Consider the following 25,243-nt stretch of genomic DNA (forward strand, 5'->3'; position numbering starts at 1 on the left):
GATCAAGGTCTTTCGTCCGACAGAAGGCAACATCTCATGGAGGTCCATCCACACGGGAGTGTTCCTCACGGTGACAAGGGTAGAGGCCACCGGAAGTCTCATTATGTCGCGTCAATACGGCGGTGCATGAGCCCAGGTTTGTCGCTGTAGGTGGCCCTAATCTCTTTTTGTTCAAAGAAGAAATACAAGAGAAGCCGCCGAGTCGCGCGTGCTTCGGCTGAGACAAGGTCGGCCCTTCCAGGCCGCCTGCGACACCAGGGTAACTTTAAAAAATCGTTGCGCGCCTTAAACAAAAAACACCTCTGAGAAAATTTTTGTTATGATGATTGGGACATTGGAGTACAGTTCTGAGCCAGTTTCGATGTCACAGCTTGTTCAGAAATTTCAGGGCGGCTCAACAAAGTTACGAGTTTTTGCTTAAGCTTGCAACATGCGATATTCGATCTTCAAACTTTTTCTGCGCATTACTTGGACAGGTCTGAACTTGTAAAAAATTAGTTGAAAAAATCGCAAAGTCAGTGGATTTAGAGGATATTTCACACAACGCTCCCATGCGAATGATCCGCGGCGGACGGGTGTCGACCGGTGCAGAGCTAGTACCAGGCTTTGTGAAGACAGTCCCGTTTGTATTTTTTACCAATGTGAAGCCGCACTCGCCCTGGTTTACTGCTTAATGCGGGAGTTCAAAGCCCCCTAGCGGCCATTCAACGCGCTTCGGGGAAAAAATACTTTGTGTGCTTCATGTTCCCATCAATGGCAACATTATAATTTTTTTTTCTCGAAAATCCGCGATGGTCGAGCAACGCGACTGGGACGATTGAGCTGGAATGACTCTTATAGCGTCCTCGATAAACTTGCTCCGGAATTGCCCCGAAACCACCGTGGTGCGTGGCGCTCTAGACTGGCGGTGCCCTGGGCGGAGGCATTATCGAACATAAAACTGCACCGCACTGGTGGATCTGGTGGATACTAGCGTGCGCTACCTAGAGATCTGTGCTCGTTGTGGCTCGTAGGCTGCGCGACCAGTAGCGAGCGGCACCTGGCGAGCGGCACCGTTCGAATGCCATGCTGACGATGGCTGTCTGCTGCTACCGCTGCTACTTGCCCGGCTACACCTGGCTACTTGCCGCTTCCGCCTTCCTCCGTGCTTCCGGCAATCGCGATGCTTCTTGGGATTGAACTCTGGCGCTCGGCCGATTTTCTCGGTGTGGGTTCGGGGCAACTCAGTGCTGCACTGAACTGGTGCATTCCTTTAATCGAGGACGTTCAGTGCGCAACAGTGCAGTTTATCGAGGATGGCAAGCCGCACCAGGTCGCACCGGGGCGCACCGGTGCAGTTTATCGAGGACGCTATTAATTCTTTTCACCGCCTTTATGTATGAAGATGATTTTGGCTTTCTGACCATGCAAGAGGCAAAGATTGCATATGTACGGCTCAGATAAAATTTCAATGACATACTTCATGGGCCTAATTTGTGAATTGTCAATGTCACAGCTCTTACTGTTGCGAAAATTTACAGAAACTGACTATCTCTCTTTCGCACCTGTGGGAGCAAGATGCACAGAGTCCTTACGTCTATCCTTTATCGTATAACTGCCGGTAATGTCATCCGTACCCGACGAGGTCCTAGTTAGGAAGTTATTAAAACAATCGGCTAGCGCGTTTTCCAGAGAGAAGCTGCCGATCAATTTCGAGTGTCTGTATATGACAGAATTTGTCTTCTTGTCCGGCCCTTGTAGAAGGCAGCTAGTAGGGGAAAAGATCATGGTTGTCGCGTGTTGAGTGAGGCCAGGAGACAAAAGGCGTCAAGTCGGACCAGACTATTTTATTGACCGTTCTGGCCGGTCGCTCGAGTAGAAGAAGAAGTAACTAGCTCGCGTCTCGTGAGCGCGAGATGGCAGGGCACAAACAGGGTCATGTGGCCAAAGGCGATGTTGGTGCAGCTAGTGCTGCTACATCATCCTCCCTCCCCTGGAGAAAGATGATGCTGAAGCTGCAGGCTGGATAGTGCGGTGCAGATCCCACGATACGTGCTTGCTTGAAGCTGGGCGCAGTGGGAAAGATCGAGATATGGCTGAGGGGGCGGTACGATCGTCATGCTGTGTGTCAGACTTGTTTGAATCTGAAGAAACTTCCAGCTGGGTGAAATGCGCCAGAGATGAGGGGTCTAGGTGAGCGGGCTGCAGCCTATCGATGGAAATGTTGTCCTCGCGGCCATTAAGCTGTACACGGTAGAACTTGGCGTATCGGTGCAGAACTTGAAAGGGGCCGTCGAAATGAGGCTGAAGAGGCTTACGAACGGCATCCCGGCGAATAAAAACATGTGTACAGCTTTCAAGCTCTGGGCTGATGAAGGGATGGCTACGAAGGCTTCGTCGGGTTGGGGAAGGGCAGAGCTGGGACATTGTCAAACGGAGTTGGTGAAGGAATGACGATGGCTCGGCTGCTTCGGGGCGCACAGGATGGAAGAATTCTGACGGCAAACGTAGTGACGTCCCGTAGACGAGTTCTGCGCTGGAGGCGCCGATGTCTTGCTTGAGGGCTGTCCGAATACCGAGCAGCACTGTAGGAAGAGCGGCGAACCACTGGGTACGCTCACGCGCGCAGGAGAGGGAGGCCTTAAGGTGACGGTGAAAACGCTCAACGAGCCCGTTTGCTTGGGGGTGGTATGAGGTGGTTCTTATACGATGTGTGCCGAGGGTCTCCAAGAGCTGGGTGAACAGCCTGGCTTCAAACTGGCGGCCGCGATCTGTGGTAAGGGTAGCAGGCACACCAAAACGGGCTATCCAGCCGTGCAAAAAGGCTTCGGCAACGGTCTCGGCGGTGGAATCGGCGATGGGAATTGCTTCTGGCCACCTCGTAAATCTGTCAACGCATGTTAACAGGTATGAATGACCATGCGACGGGGGAAGCGGGCCCACGAGATCGATGTGCACGTGCGAAAATCGGGCGTCAGGGAGCGGGAATGCTGCTAAAGGTGCCTTGTTGTGCCGGTTGACTTTCACACGTTGGCAGACGAGGCAAGCGCGGGTCCATGCCCGAACGTCGGCGTTCATCGATGGCCATATAAAGCGGGTGGTGAGCAGCTTCTGCGTGGCGCGGATACCAGGGTGGGCTAGGGCATGCACGCTATCAAAGACAAGGCGACGGAAAACCTGCGGAATGAACGGCCTGGGTCTGCCCGTGGAGATGTCGCAAGTTAACTTGAGGAGCGATCCGGGCAGAGGCACCTCTTCGAAAGAAAGAGTGGTGGCAGAATCTCGCAGTTTCCGAAGCTCTTCGTCTGACTGCTGCGCCTCGGCGATCTTGGAATAGTCCATCGTCAACTTCGGAAAGGTGACAGCATCGACGTGCATCCTGGACAGAGCATCCGCTACAGGGTTGTCGGTTCCGTTCACGTGGCGAATGTCGACGGTGAACTCACTTATGAAGGCCAGCTGCCGGGCTTCACGGGGAGTGTAACTGTCGGCAGCCTTGGAGAGGAACGCGTAAGTCAAAGGCTTGTGGTCTGACAGGATGTAGAACGTTCTTCCTTCGACGAAATACCGGAAGTGGCGGATGGCTAAATAAGCAGCGAGCAGCTCACGGCCAAACGCGCTGTAGCGGGACTGCGCTGGAGAGAGCTTCTGCGAGAAGAAGGACAAAGGTCTCCACTGCCCGTCGATAAACTGCTGTAAGACACCGCCAACAGCATAGTCAGAGGCGTCAACCATGATGTTAGTTGGCGCGCCGTGTTTCGGGTACACGAGGACAGTAGCGTGTGCAAGGGCTTGTCTGGCAGCGAGGAAAGCGGTGTTCGCTTCTTCCGTCCACGAAAACGGCGTTGAAGATGGCGTGCCGCGCAGCATGTCTGTCAGAGGTCGCAAAATGCGCGCACAGCAGGGAATAAATCGTCGATAAAAGTTCACCATTCCCAAAAACTCTCGCAGCTTACGCAGTGACGTTGGCGTTGGGAAGTTGCGTATGGCAAGAACTTTGTGGTCGAGAGGGCGGATGCCGTCGCTGCTGATTAGGTGCCCGAGGAACTCCAGCGATGGCTTGCCGAACTCGCATTTTTCGGCGTTCACAACAATGGCGAACTCTTGGAGACGCTGGAAAAGCGCGCGAAGGTGGTCTTCGTGCTCCTCGGGGGACCCGCTGGCAACGAGGATGTCATCTATGTAGGCAAACGCAAAGGGAAGGCCGCGCAGCACTTGATCCATAAACCGTTGGAAGGTCTGGGCGGCGTTTCGCAGACCAAAGGGCATCCTGAGATATTCGAACATGCCGAATGGTGTAACGATGGCAGTCTTGGAAACGTCGGAGGGTTCTACTGGAATGTGATGGTAAGCTTTTACCAAATCGACCTTGGAGAACATGGTCATGCCGTGGAGATTGGAGGCGAAATCGTGGACATGCGGGATGGGATAGCGATCTGGCACAGTAACCTTATTAAGGGCTCTGTAGTCGCCGCACGGCCTCCAATCTCCGGTCTTCTTCGGTACCATGTGCAAGGCCGATGACCAACTGCTGGAAGAAGGCCGGACGATTCCAAGCTGGAGCATGTGTTGGAATTCCTTTTTCGCAATGGCGAGGCGCTCGGGGGCCAGGCGACGAGGACGGGCATGCACGGGAGGACCTGTAGTGACAACGTGGTGAGTCACTGTGTGCATCACGGGCCGCTCGGTGTTACATGGCTTCAAGAGGGATGGGAACTCCTGCAGGATGGCGGAGTATGGACAGTTTCCAGCCTTGAAGCGGGCGATGCGGCTGCACACTGAATGGCGACAGGGAATGCCGTTGACGCGAAACCGGGTTTCTGCATCCCAGAGCAAGCGTTTTTTCATGTTCACCATGAGACCGAAATGGCTCAGAAAATCTGCTCCCAGAATAGGGTACTGCAAGTCAGCCACAAGGAAAATCCATGCGAAGGAGCGGCGGAGGCCCAAGTCGAGAGTGAGGGAATGCTCTCCGTACGTCGCAATCGGCGTGGAATTAACAGCTTGCAGGGTGCGGGACGTTGGCTTGCGTGGTGAACGAAAAAGAGAGGACGGAAGCACACTGACGTCAGCGCCGGTGTCAACAAGAAACTTTAGTCCGGAATTGTTGTCAAGAACAAAGAAGAGGCGGGATGGACGAGTGCCAGAGTCACCAGCCGCCATATCTAGTGACTGGCTCGGGAGTTTCCCTGGAAGGTGCATGGTGGTGTACAGTTGCGAGCCTTGGTGCGGAAACGGCGATGATACCAGCAAATTCCAGCTGGAGATGGGGAACGTCGATGCGCGAAGCGGGATCGGCGTGAAGACGGAGAAGGACTGCAGTGGCGGAGGGCTGCAACCTCCAGCTGCAGGTTGGAGATCTGTTCCACGAGCTGAGAAAGGTCCACTGCTTGCGGCGAGCTGGAACAAGTAGCCGTAGGCGGAAAAGGGGGGTGCGAGGCAACAGCTGCGATCTGCGGTGGTGCCATTTCCATGATCTTGTCGGCAAGGTTGGCCAGGTCGTTCAGGCTCATGGTGCCAGCAGCGGCTAAAACCATGCAGACATTGGCCGGCAACCGCTGGAGGAAGAGTTGGCGGAGCAGGGAATCGTCGATTACGGCGCTGTCGGGACGGTCGCCGAGCAGTTGGCGCATACGCCGTAAGAGCTGAGAAGGCGCGCGATCTCCGAGTTCTTCTTGGGTCAGCAGGCGCTGGAATCGCTTTTGCTCCGACATAGACGTCCGGCGAATTAATTCAGTCTTGAGCACGTCATATGGTGATTGTGTCGGTGGGGAGGCAACCAAGTCGCGCACCTCGGAAGCATCAGTAGGGGAAAGTGCGGCAACGACGTGGTAGAACTTCGTCAGTTGGTCACTGATGAGACGAAGGGCGAATTGGGCCTCAGCTTGCCCGAACCATACGACGGGATCGGCGGCCCAAAACGTCGGCAGCTTGATAGCGACGGCGGAAACTTGAGGTGGGGGCAACAGGGGCGCCGCAATAGCGGGCACCGCAACGTTCTGTTGCTGTGGTCCTGGGACTTGCTGGACTGGCGGAAAGTGGCCTGCTGGTCCTGGGAGAGGGCCAGTAGCAGAAGGGGGTCCAGTGGCCATCACGTCCGGGTCACCAGTTGTCGCGTGTTGAGTGAGGCCAGGAGACAAAAGGCGTCAAGTCGGACCAGACTATTTTATTGACCGTTCTGGCCGGTCGCTCGAGTAGAAGAAGAAGTAACTAGCTCGCGTCTCGTGAGCGCGAGATGGCAGGGCACAAACAGGGTCATGTGGCCAAAGGCGATGTTGGTGCAGCTAGTGCTGCTACATGGTCATAGGTCATGTGGCTCCTGGTACATGCCCCTGTGGAGTAACCTTTTCAGAACACACACAAACAGTTTCCTCACAGAACCAATGAGTAGGATGTTGATCGAATACCGAGAGAAAATGGTGTAACAGATACAAATATCGTATGACACAGTATGGGAATAAAAACATTTTTCACGAAGGATGCATGAAACACTGTCGCAGAATTGTGTGCATGAACAATTGTGCGTGACACAAGCCGTGGGGGCATACCCGCCTCGGAGACACTTTGGGAAGCATACAACACAGCGATTGCTAATATGGTGGATGCTTCTTTTTTCTTTTTGGCCGTGATGAAACATCTTCGGCCGAAATGAGACTATCTTTGGCCGTAATGAGGTTTTGAAAGCGATAAACCCCCAGTGCAGGGGACACGAAGGAAAAGGAACGATACAAACACGAAGCACTGACTGACAAACACACTTTAATGCATCAGACACACGCTTATGTACATTACTGCTCTTATTATGATGAGATTTTGGCCGTAATGAGACACTTGGGGATTAAAGGATCTTCGTCCGTAATGAGATGTTACCCCAAACCTTCAAGTATGGCTGTGATACTGAAAAAATGATTCGTTACAGTGCACTTTCAGGACAATGAACGACTAAAACATCACTGTAAAACTGGTGGTGCCACCCTGGGATCGGCCCCATGAATAGAAGTCGAGCAGCTGAAGCTTGGAGTTGGAGTTGGACGGACTAAAAATAATACCAGCTGAAGCTTGTATAGTATCATACTATTTAGACGAGCGCAAGCACCAGCATCGCATATCGTGAAAAGCTTTAAAGAAAGTAAATATACATACTCGGGTGAACGTGCCTATTTTTTCTTTTTACTGCCTATTTTGGTGCTTTTGTGGCATGCTTGTGTATGGTGCCTGCCTATTTCAGGCCTTTTTAGTGCCTAAAACTCCGGGCCCTAGTGATAAAGAAACAGCAGAACTGTTCAGATTCCCGGGGAAACACCAGGTGCCGCTCGCCACGAGCACCAGTAGTTCTATTGCTCTTGCTGTCGGCACCACCGGTGTGGAGCACTGCGCACCATGCTGGCGCTCCAAGCAACTCCGGTGCAGGTTTATCATGGTGCTATAAGAAAACAAATGTAGCGATGTGGACTCTTTCACCCGGCAGTAGAAAGCGGGGTGCACCACGCATTGAGGAACAGCCTGTCATCAGAGTGAGGGAGGGTCACAGTTAGAGGAAGATAGGAAAAAACGGAACTCCGCAGGACACTCGAAACTTTTTGCATATTCGTATCTTTTATACTGGAGCACAGAAGCTGGCTGCAGTATCGATCTTTGCAGATTAGAGACCTCAAGGTCTCAACCTCAACAACTTTGGAATTAAAACATCAATATATTTTCACTAATTAGGGTATTCATTACGAAAGTTACTTAAAACTTCCACTAATTACTGACACAATATTACATTTTAAGTAGGCCATATCAGGAATAATTTTTGCATCAACTCTTTCGAAAGAAAAATGTGCCACGAATTTCAGAAAATTTTTAGGTCAGTTTCCCGTGACGCACCCTGCATCTATACATCGTTTTCCCGTGGACGCCGCCATATTGAAAGCGCAGCGCCGTCTAGCCGGGGGAGCACGTTGAAAACTGTTTACTGCCCATATGCCAGAGAGAAGGTAAGCACACGTGTCGTGTGCTTCCTCCCTGGCATCGCTTTCCTCTTGCTGGAGCGTGCTGGGTGCGAAAGCGCTGGGAGCGAGGCTGGCTGGAAAACGCTGTACAGACGACCCTATGTTTACAAACATGTGACGTCACGAGAAGACCGGTTCGAGGTTATATTTTGCTGTAGTGGGCAAGAAGCGGGAAAAACGCGTCGTCTGACAGGCCGATAAAGCCGATAGTGCCCACCAGCATGCTTTGCGCGGTGTCGTTACGTAATCGATGACGTAGGGACGCAGGTCGCCTATAGGGTTCCCGGTTTTCGGTGTCTACATTGTTGAGTTGTAGACGGTGTCTACATTGTACATTGAGTTGTCACCACGGTGTTGTTGTTTTATGTTGTCTTCACATTCGAGTGGTGTTTTTTTGTTGTACAGGGTTCGCCAAGATAAACTTCGGGGTTTGTAACGAAGACAACACAAATAAAAACAGTGTCGGAAAGCTGAAGTAGATGTTACAGGACGTATTATGCCCCAAAATTTTATGTCTATAATGCCGCTTGGCCTCTTTCTCCGCGGGTAAATCGTGAAAATTAAAAAAACCGCCGCTGCCTGATCGGCTACACCATGTGTTTCAGCTCCTTCCCGTCAGATTGCGAAACCGTCGAGCGCGGCGTTGCAGACGACATCGAAACCAAGTGAACAAGTGGAACTGAATGCAGACTCGTTCTCTGCAACGCCGTGTTCGACCGTGTCGCCATCTGACAGAAAGAAGCTGCAACACAGGTATTGCCGGCGTTTTTTTTTTTTTTAATTATCACGATTTATCCGTAGAGAAACACACCAAGCGGAAGTATGGACATAAAATTTTGGGGCATAACACGTCGTCTGACGTATTTCCTCTCACGTAGTCCCGTCACGTAGTTTCCCCTCATTTCGATGTTTCTGCACCTCTGCAGATCATCACGTTCAACTTTTAGTTATCTTAATGTTGCACCATTAAAGGGACTATGAAATTTCCCGAACCCCCATACTTTTTTTCGATGGAAACTGTTCTTCCCGCAGAGAAACTAATATGCCACAAATTTTTCCGGACGAAATCGCTCCACTCTGCGAGGAGCGCGCGCTGGAAATGTGTCTTCCGCGTTCCTCCTCTCCCGCGCATATTTCCCTGCCGATGGTGTAACTGTACGGACCGCACTTCGGTTCCCCGTTACGTCACCGGTGTTGCACAATGGCAAGTAATGCCGCGAGCTCGCGCTGTGGCTGCCGCCACTGCCGAAATCTGCCGATCACGCGAAAGCTGCTGTCATGGAGATTTCCACTCCCGATGAACGCATACGCGGGATCCTACGGCGCATGCTCCTGGCGGGATTCCTCGGCTCGGCAACACGTCACGATGACGTGTTGCTGAGCCGGCCGTGGTCGCGTCAAGTTGCCCGTTGTGTCTCCGCTCGGCAGCTCGCCACGGCGCGGCGCTAGCTGTCCTCCCTTCGCCGCTCCGTTTAAATTCGCTCCCGAGAAATCCGCTCGCGCGACGAAAGTAAAATTTCGGTTCTAGACTCAGAAAAATGTCTTCTTTCGAACGAAACGAAGAAAAAAATCGTTTCATAGTCCCTTTAATGTTGTGTCAGGGAGCCATGGTAATGTGAAAAAACTGTCGCGACAACAGCGAAAACCAGCAGATGAAAAGTGAGAAGGCGGGATTTGGACATGTCACCTCATGGGCCAAGAGAACATCGGTTTTGTCAGCTCTCGCGAACGCCGTGGAGAAAGTTCGGCATGGCGAACTTTTTGGCCCGGCGTCTCTCCTCTCAGAATGCCGGGTATACGGCGTCTACTTCCGTCGCGTGCAAGCGACGTTGCGGTTGCGCCGAACTTTCTCGAGGCGTTCGCGACAGCTGGTGAGACTCGTTTTTTGTCTGCGCTGGTCTTCGCCGTTGTCGCGGCCGTTTCTTCGCATTACCATGGTTCCCTATGGTTCCAATGTTGCTTGACACAGGTTGACGCGATACACGCTTTATTTGTATTGGTAATCTTTATTTAGTCTATGTTGCAAAAATGTACACAAAGCGGGACTGTGAGGGCAAGCCATGTAGTACAGTCCCAACACAGTTCAAGAATTAACAGCTAAAAGATACAGCTTAGTTGTGATTAAGATATTGTTAAATCGATATGCGATTTAACAAAAAAGGTAAAAATAAAAGTACTGAAGAACTAAGGAACACACGGGGAGTTACCCGACAATAAACAGACTGGTAAGTAAGTTATTGAGCAGCCTTACGAGCATAGAAGCCTTATATAGTTGTTGAGAAAAACAATTTAACCAAAACATCATATGTTATCATTTAATTTATCACATGGTTACATCTACAGTGATGACGGGGCATTATGCTGGGAGTGTAAGAAACTACGTAACTGATACTTATAGTGGGGAAAAGATGTAGGAACCGTATATGAGACGGCAATGAATTCCAGACATTGGATCCGAAATAACTCATTTAATAAATCCCGTAATTCGTTCGAGGTTGATGTACCTGTAGCATACCAGGTTCGCACCGCAAGGTTTTTGTAGATGTGTAATTGAAATAAGATGATCTGAGATCATGCCGTTGCATAATCTGTAGATTAGGATGGCAACTTTGTATTTCTTGCTTGCTGGCGCTACGCGCGTTTTTCAAGGCAGTTTTGTTTCAACGGTCGTCGAAGGCTGCCTGTGCAACAGGGGTAATAGAGCTACGGGGCTTCTGGACGGCGCCTTTCCTCCTCTGAGCGCCGCGCTCTCACTCTCTCTCTCTCTCTCGCTTAGGGAGTGACGTCACGCCGCCGGAACTTCTACAGCCGCAGAGGCTGTGCTGATCTTTAAAATTCGTTTATTTCATATGTACGCACTTTTCGGACGAATAGCCAGGCAGATTGTCAGCCGATGACGAACGTAATGGTATCGGGTTCATAGATGGCTTTCCGGATGCGACAATGCCTTTAATGAAAATGAAGGACGTCTTTTGCCCCCTTCCTTGTTTTCTTCTTCCATCCCTTCCCCTTTTCCTTGCTCCAATTTCTTCTTGTACGCCCAACGATGTGTTCCTCTATGAACAGTTTGTGAAAAATACTTGCGTTCCAGATGCCTTACCTGAGAAGGGCACACAGGTACCACTCCGGAAGCCAGAGGCGACAACGTCATCGCCCGCCTTCTACATGCTACAGAGAACCGTGTGCTGTCGGATTTAGTGGGAATAGCTGTTGTACTTTGGTCCACAAACGCACACCGTGCACCGAGGAAGCATTCTGTCAAAAGTTGTACGCCTTCGTCGGCGTGCTTTGTCGGATTCGAGATGCATACTTACCGCTTCACGTTTTAGTGAAGATTTTGATTTTGATCCGTGATTTATTTTGAGGCGTCTCGCGTAATAAAGTCTCCGAGACATCTATGACATGTTCCATGTGAATGGTGGAGTCTTTTTTTAAGCAGCTTACGTGATATTGGGAAATTGTCTCGAACTGCCCGACGAAGAATTCTTCATCTTCATTCTTCGACGAAGAATGACGCGTACCGTATAGCAGGACCACACCTCAGTGCCTGTGGTACAGCCAGCTGTAGGGCATATCGAAGAACGTCATAATATACAAATACGTGGTTCGTACACCTACACCTGAAAATGCTGTAGGATCACAGTCACTCGCACACCTGTCTTGTAGCCAGGGATCGGAACCGGTATTTTTTTCGGTCCGGTTCGGGTTCGGGTTCAGGCATATTGGTTCGGTTCGGGTTTAGCTCCGCTGAACCGAAATTATCAGCTTGAACCGGTTCAGGTATATCGGTTCGGTTCGGGTTCGGCTCAGGGAGAACCCCCCACCCCCGCACATACACAGACAAAGAAAAAAAAAATCTGTCAGCGGTCGGGGCATTTACAGGGATTGGAACAGTTACTTTTTTCGGCCTCGGTTTAACCGGCCCACGGGTAGTAATATTGCTACGCAAGCAAGCTTACGCTCACCGTACGCTATTGTAAGAGAAAGGTGTGAGATAACCGTTCAGGTGAGCAAAAAAAGGGTCGGTCAGTAGTACAATTAATTCACCTCTGAACCGATTTCCGAACCGGTAACCGTATCAATTTTTTTTGGTTCAGTTCCGGTTCGGCTCAGGACAAGCAAAAAAATCGTTCGGGTTCGGTTCGGTTCGGGTTCGTCAGAAAATAACGTTTTTTTTCCGGTTTTCGGTTCGGGTTCAGTTTCGGTTCCGATCCCTGCTTGTAGCACGCAGAACCAATATGGAAGGCTGTGTGACTTCCTGTCAGGCAGGGTTCAAACCACACAGCGACGGTGTTCTCTTTCTACACACATTTACGTAATATAGCACTCTTCAGCTACTAACACAGAAAAAGTGGTATGTGTTCTGGCTTCGTAACAAAACTATAGTCAGTGACAACATAAGTCATTCACTTGACCCCGCCCTCACACAAGAATCGCTCCGCGCGCGTGAATGTAGTGCGGCGCGGCCAAGTGGGGACTGGGGGTAGAGAGAGAACCGGGCACTACATCGCGAAGCGGGGGCGTCGTGCAAAGGCTGGTTGCCAATCGCAGGAGCTTTCCACGGATGAGTGGGCGGTCCCAGTTGTAGGACTTATGACTATAGGAGGTATACTCGAGTCGCGTGTAAACGGAGCGGCAGTACGCACCTGATTGCCTGCGGCGTAAGGAGCTATACCCGCGCCGTGCGTACACGGAGCGGTAATACGCACTCGTTCACATTCGCACACAGACCAATACAAAACCGATTCCTAAGTGACGCCGACGTTAAGTCGTAAACCGTTTATAAAACCCGATCTTGAGGCATTCGCTGTGTCGTGAGATGGGGCCTCGCAAGCGGCCACCACCCACAGAAGAGGAACTCTTCGACCAGAAACTGCGCACGGCAACGGAACAAAACCTAGTCTGTGTGTCGTTTCAGTGCACCGTTCAGGCCCATGAGAGAAACTGGTGCCCTCAACCCAATACTGAAACACGACAGTAACAAGGCCGATAATAATGTAGACGATCAAGAGCGTCGCATCGGTGGTGCCGGCGCAATTGCGTCCTTGTATTCATAGGGAGCTGCGTCGTGAGCTGCAATGTGGCAATCTGGCATCGTAACAAAATCTGGCATCTTCTTGTACGTGACGTCGTGAGTATTCATACACGATGCTTCGCATACCGTAGAGAACCTATGAAGTGGTTTCTGCATTTCTTTTTTTTTTTTTTAACGTTGCAGATTCTTTATAAAAAAAGTTATGAGAGCAGCACGGATACCGCTCTGTGCAAATGAGTTGTACGGTCAGGCGAAGATACTGTTAGAGAGTGTGTTAATTATCTAAAACTCATGAGTTAACTTTTTAATTAGATGATCTCAGGGAAATGTACGATAGCAGAATTGAAGCCAGTCATTATTTAAAACCGCACTCATTTAAAAAAGTCGGAACGCCCGCTCAACAAACTCAATCAAGTCACAGTTATTGCTACATTCACATTGTTCACATGTTCCGGTATGTTTCAGAACAAAAATAATTCGTCGTCCTACGCACCTAGGTGCAGCATTACCGTTTCTTTGTCTTGTCCTCACGAGACGCATAAAGTGGTTGACGCTCGCGCTCCGATGGTTCTTTCCTGTTCTGTCAATGATAGTGTTCAACGATCATGTCAGGGTCCTCTCCCAGCAAGGAGTCCCAAAGTCCCAAACCATCGTCAAATAACGCCGCAAATGTCCAGGAAGCGTCAACAGCGAAGGAAGTGTCGCCGGGGAAAGATAAGGTGGAATCTTCTGCGAGTAAGATACAACCGCAGAAGAAGTCGACCTGCTCGCTTTGCTGCTGGAAAACTCCGGAAGTGGACGTCCCAGAGTCGAAGGAGGACAACGTTCGATCTAGCGACTCGCAGATGAACCCCAACACATCGACGGTCACTGTGGACAAAGCGTCCAATCAAGGTCCGAGCGCCAAATCGTCGGATGTCTCACAGAGCCCAGTTCAAGCAAAAGCGTCTGAAGATAAAGCAGGGCACCTCACTGCACAGGCCACAGGAGCGAGCAAAACAAAGAGCGCAGACACAGCTCCTGGCGCTAAAGAACATGCGACCTCACCCGATGCAAAGAGCAGCGCGATACCCGTGCAGTCGAGTGCTGCAAAGGATACGCCCAAAGCGGAACCCGGTGCCGCAAAAGCCGTTGAAGCAGCTTCGAAAAAACTAGATGGTAACGGTACTTCCAAGATTTCAGAAAATGCGGCGGTCGAGTCTTCACCCAAAGCAAGTAGCACTGAAACTGCGGTCGGTACTCCGAAAGGAGCGGATGCGTCCAAACCGAAGGACCGTGAAATATCCAAGCCTCAAGGTACAGGAGTGGCTTCATCCTTAACGGGCGATACTGAGAGTGCGCCCGTCGATATGGAGGCAACAGACGTTCCAAAAGACACCACCCAGGTGTTTGATACTACGCGATCCACGGATGAACTAAAAGAGGACGGAGGAGACGAGGTATATTCAAAGCGCGCTCCGACTGCCAATTTAAAGAGTGGCGAAGAAGCCATCAAAATTGACGACTCAAAGAAGCAGCCATGGGAGGGTGATGAGACAATAAAGGTGATTACGACGGATGATAAACCCGGAACGGAACTTAAAGGCATACTGAAGAGAAGGGAGTCCATTAAACGCACCAAAGGAGCGCAGAAAGCAGATGTACAGGAAACGGGGACAACGACTCCGGATACAATGTCTGCGAGGCGCAGAAGAAGGATGTCTTCTGTAGTCTCCCTTGGAAAAGCAGCGGATGAACCAAGAAGAAGGATGTCTGTATACTCGAATGGGAAAGGACTAGGAGAAGTACAGGGGATGTCCTTTCAACCAGACGGGTTGTCTTCAGCGTCGAGCGAGAGCCAGCCTGCTCGTCTTCAAGAAACTCAGGCCGATCGTCTTCAAGAAACTCAGGATGCTAGTCTTCAAGAAACTCAGCCTGCTCCTCCTGCTCAAGAAACATCGTTATCGAAGCAGTTGAGCGAGCCAGCCGTTATGCACGCTGTAGCCGCCGAAATTGCTGCTCTTTTGCAAGATCGCTCGGAGTTCTCCACTCCGAGGCTCCTTCGCTCACCAACTATAACAACATCTAATATCGTGCCGTCCACTGCAACGTCACCAGAAATCGCGAGACTCCGGGAAGACGTCGACTTCCTCTTGGCACGTTATCGCCTAGAGCAATCCCCAGTAAGTGCACCGCGTGCGGCTAGCTCAATATCGCGTTCCCCCGGCTTCACAACAGCCGTAGATGGGTCTGGTTCTCCCCCTCAGCTGCCGCCTTGCCCGCAGCGATTTGCGGGTCCAAGCGATGCGTACCGAAAAGGACCACCGGACAGTTATCATTCCCCTTGGGAAGAAGAGGCTTATACTGTACCTCCATGGCCTGCGTCTCCCGCTCCAACGTCGCCGACTCAAGGACCATTGTGGAGAACACGCGATGTCAGAACTTCGACTTCCCAACTGTTTCCAGACAATGAACGCCCTTTTGCGTTTGAGCAACGCTTTCGTAGGCAGACAAGCGCAATAGTAGACGTCTCGCAAGACAGGGAGATGTATTCCGCTTACGTACCGACTACACCAGTACCAACTGAACGTATGCAATGGAGCCCATCACACGTGGAAAGCATTGCTGGTACAGCCATCTCTGACATATCTCTACCTATGCCCAGTGTTGCGACAGGCGTTACACGATCAACTGAACCATACAAATGGCTCACATCCGACGCTGATGCAATAACTGCACCCTTTCGGTACGGGACTATTGAAGAACCTCCTGGAGGGCTGAGCACCTTCAGCTGGAAGAGCGTACCTCGAACGACCCTTCGGCAAGTAGACGGTGAGTTCGCATTTGCATGAGGGCGTTTGTAATCCCGCGCTTTCTGAGGTTCGTAGTTTTAAACAACGCCCCCGAGGTTGTCCACGGAAGTGTCACTCCCGACTAAGTCTCATGTCTTAGAATGAGACGTAATTAATTAGGAATCCTAATGTATCACATTATATCCTTGCAAAATAATGTTTCCCCTTGGGACACTGAAGTTATGCAGGATTTCCAAGGCTTGAAAATATGACGAAACGCGTCACCACGAGCGCGTCCCGATAAGCGTTGGCTCTCCTGTGAGGCTGAAGTGACTTGTACAGTTGCTAGATGACGTACGCTTATTCTTAACGGAGGAATACAACAAAATTTGTCTCTCACAGAAGGCGATCGAACCTTCACAATGGTATATCCATCTGACACGACGCTAATGAAAACTTTGAAGCAAGAAAAATCCACGGAATCCACCGAACTTCCAAGGGAGGCATTCCTGTGCGAAGACGCTCATATAGCCGCTGTTGCGAAACGCCTACGCTTCGCTGTCACCATAGCGGAGAACCTTCAAAGCGCGTCATATGCGGTGCAGAAGCTCAGCTGTGCCAGTAAGGAAGAACAACGTCGAAGAGACTTCGTGGCGCAAGACTTGCTTCGCCGGGCGGCTTTGGCTAGCTTAGATGCCCGGGAAGCTTCCCACGCGCTCAGGGAAGCCAAAACGGCTGCAGAGGGTCGTGTCCTGGAAGGAAGTTCAAACGAATACACCACAGCGGTGGAAAGTCACTCTGAAACTCCGAAGACCTTCTCTGTAGACTGGCAGGATGCTTCTAAAGCGGTGTCGTGTACCATCGGAATCCGTTCGAGAGGACTGTCTGCTGGCAAAGGAGTACAGGACTCCTTTCCGCAAGAAAGACGTGGCGTGGACGAAGACACGATCACATTCGCTTTAGCTACTTCGGCGGATACCAAAACTACTCAGTGGCGAGCAAAGCGTGACAGGTTCCGGCAACCGTTAACCTGTGGGGCTTCGGATACGTTCGTTAAGGAAGTTGCTTCCGACATCGGAGAACGGAGATCTGAGACGACTGTACTGTGCGACACCTGTAGCCGTCCTATGCCTTCTGACGAGGTTCCCGTCAGTGGGAGTATTGTAGCTGTAGATGCAAAGTCCTGGTGCAGCGACTGTTTGCTCTCCAAGCCACTCGACCATAAACCACTTCCAATCCTTCCCTCGATATCTACGAGAAGGAAATCGTCAACTACTGTACACGATTCTGGAATCCGGCTGGAGGGAAGACGCGAGGGAAATGCGGACGATACTACAAAGCAAACGGAAAGCTGCCGAGTAGAAGCCAAGCCTCAAGATGCCAGCGCGTTAGAGAACGCGTTGTTGGACGACAGAGGCGTCAGCCTGCTGGAACAAATGGCGGCCGAAGAAATGGACGAAGCCTTCATAACAGCTATGTCTCCAGGTACCTACGCACAGACGCAAGCTGGTGACGCAAACAAGGACGGAACAGACGACAAAAGTGAAAAGAAGGAAAGTGATACACATGCAGTTGAAACTGGTGTATCGGTTCCCGACCGCAAAGTGGTCGCCGCCATCTCTGCCTGCTGTCTGTTTTGGATGCTATTCGTTTTACTTGGTACGGTTTTTCGTCGTCAAATATTTCAAAGCGGTAGTGCCCGCAGAGAAACCATGTTTAGCCACACCGACACTTATAATGACAGCTTGACTTTTCCAGAGACTGCTATCCCTGAGAGCCACACATGGTCCACACGCCTTCCAGGTACAACAAATATCGAAGGAGCTCCATCAGGAATCCCACGCATGATAGAAGCGCATCCAACCTTCATTTGCATCACGAAAAGCTGTATTAGGCAAGCGAAGTACTTGAAGTCCATCTTAAGCGGCGACCCGTGCTCCAATTTTTACGATTACGTCTGCGGAACACTAACGAACACGTGGAGGTCGACGGGACGGGTGCCATTTTCTCAGGACATCGCGTTAGTAAGTTATCTCGAAGACAAGGCTTTGAGCTACATCATGAATGCAACTAACACGGATGTACGGATAGCTAGATGGTTGCTTGAGGATTGCACGGCGTTACGCTCTACGAACTACGAGGAAATCTTCGACATCATAAAGTCGTATGTCCGATCTGATAGTTGGCCCCTCGAAACTAGCGCAACAGATGCATGGCGTGTTGCAGGAGAACTAGCCAGGGACCTAGGGATCGAAGCTGTATTTGATACTTCCATCGAACCAAGTCCAGATTCCCCAGAAGGCGAAGTGGTGATCCTGCGTCCTCCACGCGTCCTTTTCGTTTATGGCGACATTGAATACGTCCTCGACACTATAAAGAATGCCACGATAAACTTCCTTACGCCTATGTTACCCAATGCGAGCGTTGTACAAGTTGCACTCAACATCGTCGATGTAGCGCGTAATATTTCGAACGGCCTCTCATCACAGCATACTGTTCTACACTGGCGCTTGTCTCCTGTAGATGGCGTTCACCCTGGCGTTGGCACACTTCTTCGCACATTGTATGGCGATCACCTTCCAGCCTTTGTAAGGTCTTCAGAGTACGCGGACGCTGTCACGCAACTTGTCGATGAGTACCCAGCTGCAGTCGTCGACTACCTCGTGTTCTGGCTGCTACTCTACTTGGCGCCTTATATTGGGATTTCGGAACTTACTCGGTTATTTCCCCTGACTCTCCAAGAAGCTCCTGTGGATCCGGACAAGCACTGTTCACGCGCCGTAGAGCGGGTCCTCCCGTTGGCGTATATGCGAGCTCTGTCAGAGTCCCTGGGATCCATGACCTTCGCTCGTCATTGGGTGTCTCAAGTAGAGAGCCAGTTTCTTCATGGGATATCACGGTTGGCGTGGTTACAAGGACAGCCTACGGACGCGGAGCTTGCCAAGTTACGACGAAGGCGAGTGGCACATTTCTTTCCCGTCCGTGCAACAGACAAGGTCGCCTGGAACGCGTATGAAAAGGAACTGCGGAGACACCTGGCCAACCAATCTAGTTCATTGGGTAGATTGATCGCTGCAGCGAGGTACCATCTGAGGGACAACTTGAGCGCATCAGCTTTCGCCACAGAGGTATGTTCCCGTTAGTCATCAACTTTTGTATTGATATACCACATTCCAACGACACTGATTATGATACAGGTGTCGTACAGCCCTACGCGCCAGTTTCTCTACGTTCCCGTCGGCGTCGTCAACATCAGCACGCCGCAAAACAGCAGCCTGTACACATTCCAAATGGCACGGTTCGCCGTACGTATCTACCGAGGTCTCCTGTCGCTCATGCGACCCTTCAGCAGCACCGCTACGCAAGTGCTTCAGCGGCTCTACCAATGCATCCAGGGTGACGACGGTGGTGCATTCTTTCTGGAGCAGACAGCGAGCGTCATCCTTGCCCACCAAGCCTTCCAGCAGTTACTTCACCCGAAGCGTGTGTGGGGCGCTGATTTTCGACTCGGAGGTTTGGAGGAACTTTCCTCTGACCAATTATTTTTCGTTCATTTCGCGCTGGACAATTGCGCAATTGCTGATGACTTCTCTCAAAGGAGGCAGCCAACAGCTGAACAGCGCGTCAATGTCGTGCTGCGACAGATTGAAGCGTTCCAATTAGCGTTCCGCTGTCAAGATAGGGTGGTGGCGAGTCGACGATGTTCAGTCGTCATACCGCCATTAGATTGAACTACAGGACATCGCTTATTTCGCTGTAATATTTCCGGCGACGTTCCCTCGTTTATGAGGAAACCGTTGTCCGTTCTCAAAAAGGACGGACTAGTAGACCAGTATGAAAAATAAAACAAGTATTGCACTAACGAGTGAAAGATGCATGTTTGGGGTAGAGCAGGAGGGAGGTCGCACAGATTATTTTAACGCGGTACAAAACTACTAGGCAGTCCTCACCAGCAACGTCCTCTTGGAACGTTCTCGACTAATCTTCGGAGCTGCGCTGGGGACGTAGTGCGCAGGGCCTCGACTAGACGGGCATGGTAAGTATGTCAGTGCATCCACTTCTCGACAATACGAAGCCGCAAGCGAGTGTTTGCAAGCTTTTGCGAGATTTAGTCTAATCAATTTCGTGAAATAAAACCACCTCACCCTTAACTGCTTCACGCACGCTGCTGTTTGGCTCGTCGTGGATTGGGTGCTGGTCGTATGTTGGTCGACACGACCACTTGAACCACGTCTAACTCTGTCCGTACTGCACTTTCCTGCGGTGCTGGAACTGTCTTTCCGTTACTGTTGCAGTCACAGGTTGTTTATTTTTTTATTCTGTGTTAGCACCGCGAAGCAACTGTGGCTATGAGCGGCGTACGGACGTGGACAGAAGGAGTGGGGGACGGGGAGGGTTCGTATGCGTCCTGGGCCGACTTCAGGGGGAACTGTGCCGACATTCGTCTCGAAAGTCTGTCGAAAAACCCAGGAAAAACCTTAGACAGCACAGCCTGTGGTAGGAGCAGTCACAGGTGAAAAGACCAGATTGGGGAAACAAAGCAGAGCAGTCCGTCGTCTAAAAAATGAAAAACAAAAACCATATTGACGTACATCTGTTGCATTTATTACTACTACACTATTGAGCAAAGTAAAGTGTGATTTCTTTCTCAGTTTCCTTCGACTGTGTTGTTGTTAGGAGTGATATCCCAGTTAACACGAGGAAACGAAATAATATGGCAATTGAACCGGTACCAATTTATGACCGTTTGCTGATGCGCTTCAGCTAATGAAGCAGTAGACATTTCACCAGCATTCCCCCCGAGCGTATCGCATTTAACGGATATCGCTCGATAAGGAAAGTCCTTCGTGGACGTCCTATCCTCGGTGCACTAGATTGCTTCGCGTGTGTCAGGACCAGAGGCTACACTAAGGTATTTATTTATTTAAGTACCCTCAAGGCCGTGAGGCAATATAGAGGGGAGTGATCAGTACACTACATAAAAAAAAGAAGAAAATGGCGCCAGAAAAACAAATATGATACGAGGAAAATACAATACATATAAAATACAGGTTCGTCGTTAGAAACAGGCGATTTAAGCACGAAAATACATACAGGCACTTGTTGAACTCTTTGATATCGATGATCGGTGCGACGGATCCAAAGAAGGTGGTTCCACTCAGACGATGTTCGGGGTAAACATGAATTCTGAAATGACCTTGTTAAGCATGAAGGAATTCGTCATCCGGTACAGGAACTCTTTGCGTCCCCCAGTAATGGATCCATGTCCATACTACGGGTTACAGGGTACACGATAAATAACAGGACCGAATTTATGACGAATTCGGGTGGTCATTTCTTGGCAACTTTTTTTGCCAGGTCCCGAGCAGTCATGTTCGCTTGGTCAAAACGAAGCAATCTCGCATGTTCGCGTGGTGCTTTCCGAGCGCCAGAAATTCGCCAGCTAGCATGTTTTTTGCCGGGTCTCGAAACGATCGAGAAGCGGGTTGCCCAACTATAAACGGTGTCGCCACCGCACTGAAACGGTGGAGGATGTTCTGATTGGCCCGCACGTCGAAGTTCATGTGGCTTAGCAGACGACGGAACCCAAAGACAGGAGACCGTGGTGCCCCTAGCGTGATCCAAGTGACTAAAACCGCTAGATTCCTGACACTCATGTTCGGGTAGCCACGGTCACGTGATTCAGTTCGGGCGCCGACCTAGCAACTTCCGAGCGCTAGGCCGTGTTGCCATGAAATGACCACCCGAATTCGCCATTAGTGCATCATACGCTATACCTTTTACGTACGTAAGCGATAGCGTAGTGATTCTGGGCAATGCGCGAAGCTCTCTTGCCGCGTGTGCAAAGCTGCGTGCGCGGAGCCATTAACGCTATCTTCTACGTAATCCCTATCCCGTACGTAATCAAAGGGGAATGCGTATATCACATTGTAAGCAAAGGGGAACGCGAATACGGATATGGGGTATGCGGACGTTATTTCTTACGTTTTTCTATTTCGCTATGGCAATATTACTTTCTCAATTCCGGCGCCTAGGACGAACCTCAATGATGTTACGTTTCTGCATCTTCTGCCGCTGCCATCAACTCAGCATCTCTATCGTCAACGACTCTCGTGAAAAACAACGTCATCGGGCTCACGAGTGTGGTGGAATCGAAGACTGGAATGGAATAAGACACGTGGTGGAATAAGACACCACGAGGGCCAGTTCGTTGAGAGACTTCGAATCTCTCTGGAAGTAGTTCTTGGACGTAAACAATGATAAGACGGTATCCTCGCACTGGTTTTGGTTCAGTTGGAATGCATACCGCCGACGTCACTGGTTTGATGTGAACCATGTCAGATTACATTTGGAGACTAGTTGCGGTGTTAGTAATAAAACGAATAAACGTTAGTTCTTATGTTTTAGTATTTTGTTCTCGCAATATTACTTTTTCTACTCCGGCGTCTAGGCCGAACTTCAATGATGAGACAGTAGCCTGGCATATGCTTGTGATCTAGTTGGAATGCACGGCCTCGACACCAGCAGCTTCATGCGTCCACCACCGGCTTGCATGCCAGATTACATTCGGAGCACAGGGGTGACACAAACCCACCATTGTTGTAACTACCCTCAAGCGGGTGCTACGTAGCCTTAGTTTAGTCCGTGTGAAACGTTAGAGGGAGCCAGTCTGTGTGGCTGGTCTTCCGCTCTGATGCCAATACAGAGAGCGGGTGCTTTTGGCAAAACTGCCATCTTGCCCTGGTCGCACGTCATAGAAAACGCATTTTGAGGTCATGTGACTTTGTTGACATGTCGTTTTGCCGCTTAGCGACATATTTCCGTCGTCATAAAACCAAGAAATGAACGTATTTTGCCACCGTAAACTATGCGGTGCTTCTTCCGCAACATGGTAGCCCATTTCTCCTTAGCATCGCATCGACTCAGTGAATTTTAACGCGCGGTCGTCATCACATCTTGGGAAGTCGTCAACAGTACGAGGCCTTATGTCCAAAACCTCGCGTTTTACTGCGAGATTACCGGATAAAAATAATTTCCGTGATTGAAAGACATCCAAAACGTCGCGCAGAAACAGCAACCGCATTGTTTACCAACGGTTTGACCACCGATAACGGGCGCCACCATCTTTAAGGTCACGTGTGCCTTGACGTTTGCTGTGACGTGCGACCAGGACCTGTCAAGGATACATTGCGTTCGCCTAGCACGCTTTTGTCTACGGAGCAATACACTGGATGCCACCCCTGTGATTCTGAGACACGTTGCCATGTTCGTAATAAAACGGTGCGCGTTATTTCTTATGCTTTTGTATTTCGCTATGGCAGTATTACTTTCTCAACTCCGGCGTCTAGGCCGAACTTCAATGATGAGACAGTAGCCTGACACATGCTTGTGATCTAGTTGGAATGCACGCCGCCGACACCACCAGCTTCATGCGTACCACCGCCGGCTTCCATGCCAGATTACATTCGGAGACATGTTGCCATGTTCGTAATAAAACGGTGGGCGTTATTTCTTATGGTTTTGTACTGCGCTATGGCAGTATTACTTTCTCAATTCAGGCGTCTAGGCCGAACCTCCATGATGAAGCAGTATTCTGGCATTGCTTGTGCATGGAATGCATGCCGCCGACGTCACCAGTTTGATCGGAACTACCGCCGGCTTGCGTGCCAGATTACATTCGGAGACACGTTGCCATGTTCGTAATGAAATGATGCGCGTTGTTTATTATGGTCTCGTACTTCGCTATGGCAGTATTACTTTCTCAAGTCTGGCGTCTAAGCCGAACTTCAATGATGAGACAGTATGTTGGCACTTGCTTGTGATCTAGTTGGAATGCATGCCGCCGACGTCACCAGCGTGATGCGAACCACAGCCGGCTTGCATATGCCATTACATTCAGAGACACGTTGCGATGTTCGTAATAAAACGATGCGCGTTATTTCTTATAGTTGCGTATTTCGCTGCGACAGTATTACTCTTTGAACTCCGGTGTCTAGGCTGGACCTCCATGATCAGACAGTATCCTGGCGCGTGCTTGTGATCTAGTTCGAATGCATGCCGCCGACGTCACCAACGTGATGCGAACCACAGCCGGCTTGCATGCCATTACATTCAGAGACACGTTGCGATGTTCGTAATAAAACGATGCGCGTTATTTCTTATAGTTTCGTATTTAGCTGCGACAGTATTACTCTTTGAACGCCGGCGTCTATGCGGAACCTCCATGATCAGGCTCCTGGCGCGTGCTTGTGATCTAGTTAAAATGCATGCCGCCGACCTCACCAGCGTGATGCGAACCACTGCCCGCTTGCATGCCATCACATTCAGAGACACGTTGCGATGTTCGTAATAACTGAACTATGCGCGTTATTTCTTATAGTTTCGTATTTGGCTGCGACAGTATTACTCTTTGAACGCCGGCGTCTATGCTGAACCTCCATGATCACGCAGTATCCTGGCGCGTGCCTGTGATCTAGTTCGAATGCATGCCGCCGACGTCACCAGCGTGATGCGAACCACAGCCGGATTGCATATGCCATTACATTCAGAGACAGTTTGCGATGTTCGTAATAAAACGATGCGCGTTATTTCTTATAGTTGCGTATTTCGCTGCGACAGTATTACTTTTTGAACTCCGGTGTCTAGGCTGGACCTCCATGATCAGACAGTATCCTGGCGCGTGCTTGTGGTCTAGTTGGAATGCATGCCGCCAACGTCACCAGCGTGATGCGAACCACAGCTGGCTTGCATGCCAGATTGCATTCGGAGACACGTTGCGATGTTCGTAATAAAGGAAGGCGCTTTATTTCTAACGGTTTCGTATTTCGCTATGGCGGTGTTACTCTTTGAACTCCGGTGTCTAGGCTGGACCTCCATGATCAAACAGTATCCTGGCGCGTGCTTGTAGTCTAGTTGGAATGCATGCTGCCGACGTCACCAGCGTGATGCGAACCACAGCCGGCTTGCATGCCAGATTTCGGAGCCACGTCGCGTTGTTCGTAATAAAGGAATGCGCTTTATTTCTAATGGTTTCGTATTTCGCTATGGCGATATTACTCTTTGAACTCCGGTGTCTCGGCTGGACCTCCATGATCAGACAGTATCCTGGCGCGTGCTTGTAGTCTAGTGGGAATGCATGCCGCCGACGTCACCAGCGTGATGCGAACTACAGCCCGCTTGCATGCCATTACATTCATGGACACGTTGCGATGTTCGTAATAACTGAACGATGCGCGTTATTTCTTATAGTTGCGTATTTCGCTGCGACAGTATTACTCTTTGGACTCCGGTGTCTAGGCTGGACCTCCATGATCAGACAGTATCCTGGCGCGTGCTTGTGGTCTAGTTGGAATGCATGTCGCCGACGTCACCAGCGTGATGCGAACCACAGCTGGCTTGCATGCCAGATTGCATTCGGAGACACGTTGCGATGTTCGTAATAAAGGAATGCACTTTATTTCCTA

General features: G+C 50.4%; 3 protein-coding genes across 4 annotated transcripts in view; 2 read left to right on the forward strand and 1 right to left on the reverse strand.

Moving 5' to 3' along the window:
* The window catches only part of LOC135395887 (uncharacterized), a 215,481-nt gene extending 204,205 nt beyond the window's left edge, over positions 1-11,276 (forward strand). The window contains exon 10 of the mRNA XM_064626974.1: positions 11,065-11,276. The gene's annotated coding sequence lies outside the window, so the exon portion shown is untranslated. The remainder of the gene's footprint in view (positions 1-11,064) is intronic.
* LOC135395888 (uncharacterized) lies at positions 5,145-6,071 on the reverse strand. The gene has a single exon (XM_064626976.1). The coding sequence runs from the start codon at positions 6,069-6,071 to the stop codon at positions 5,145-5,147; it is 927 nt and encodes a 308-aa protein (XP_064483046.1).
* Positions 11,277-13,567: 2,291 nt separating the features above from the next.
* LOC135396088 (uncharacterized) lies at positions 13,568-19,635 on the forward strand. 2 transcript variants are annotated; one of them, XM_064627129.1, is made up of 4 exons: positions 13,568-15,819; positions 16,182-17,438; positions 17,538-18,907; positions 18,977-19,635. In XM_064627129.1, exons 1-4 carry the CDS (start codon positions 13,614-13,616, stop codon positions 19,508-19,510), a joined length of 5,367 nt encoding a protein of 1,788 aa, XP_064483199.1. In that variant the 5' UTR covers positions 13,568-13,613; the 3' UTR covers positions 19,511-19,635. The 2 variants fall into 2 exon arrangements, with proteins under 2 accessions (XP_064483199.1, XP_064483198.1); XM_064627128.1 differs by having other exon boundaries at positions 16,182-18,907.
* Positions 19,636-25,243: the final 5,608 nt, after the last annotated feature.

The sequence above is a fragment of the Ornithodoros turicata genome, chromosome 5 (assembly GCF_037126465.1).
Source record: "Ornithodoros turicata isolate Travis chromosome 5, ASM3712646v1, whole genome shotgun sequence".
NCBI classification, from domain to species: Eukaryota; Metazoa; Arthropoda; class Arachnida; order Ixodida; family Argasidae; genus Ornithodoros; species Ornithodoros turicata.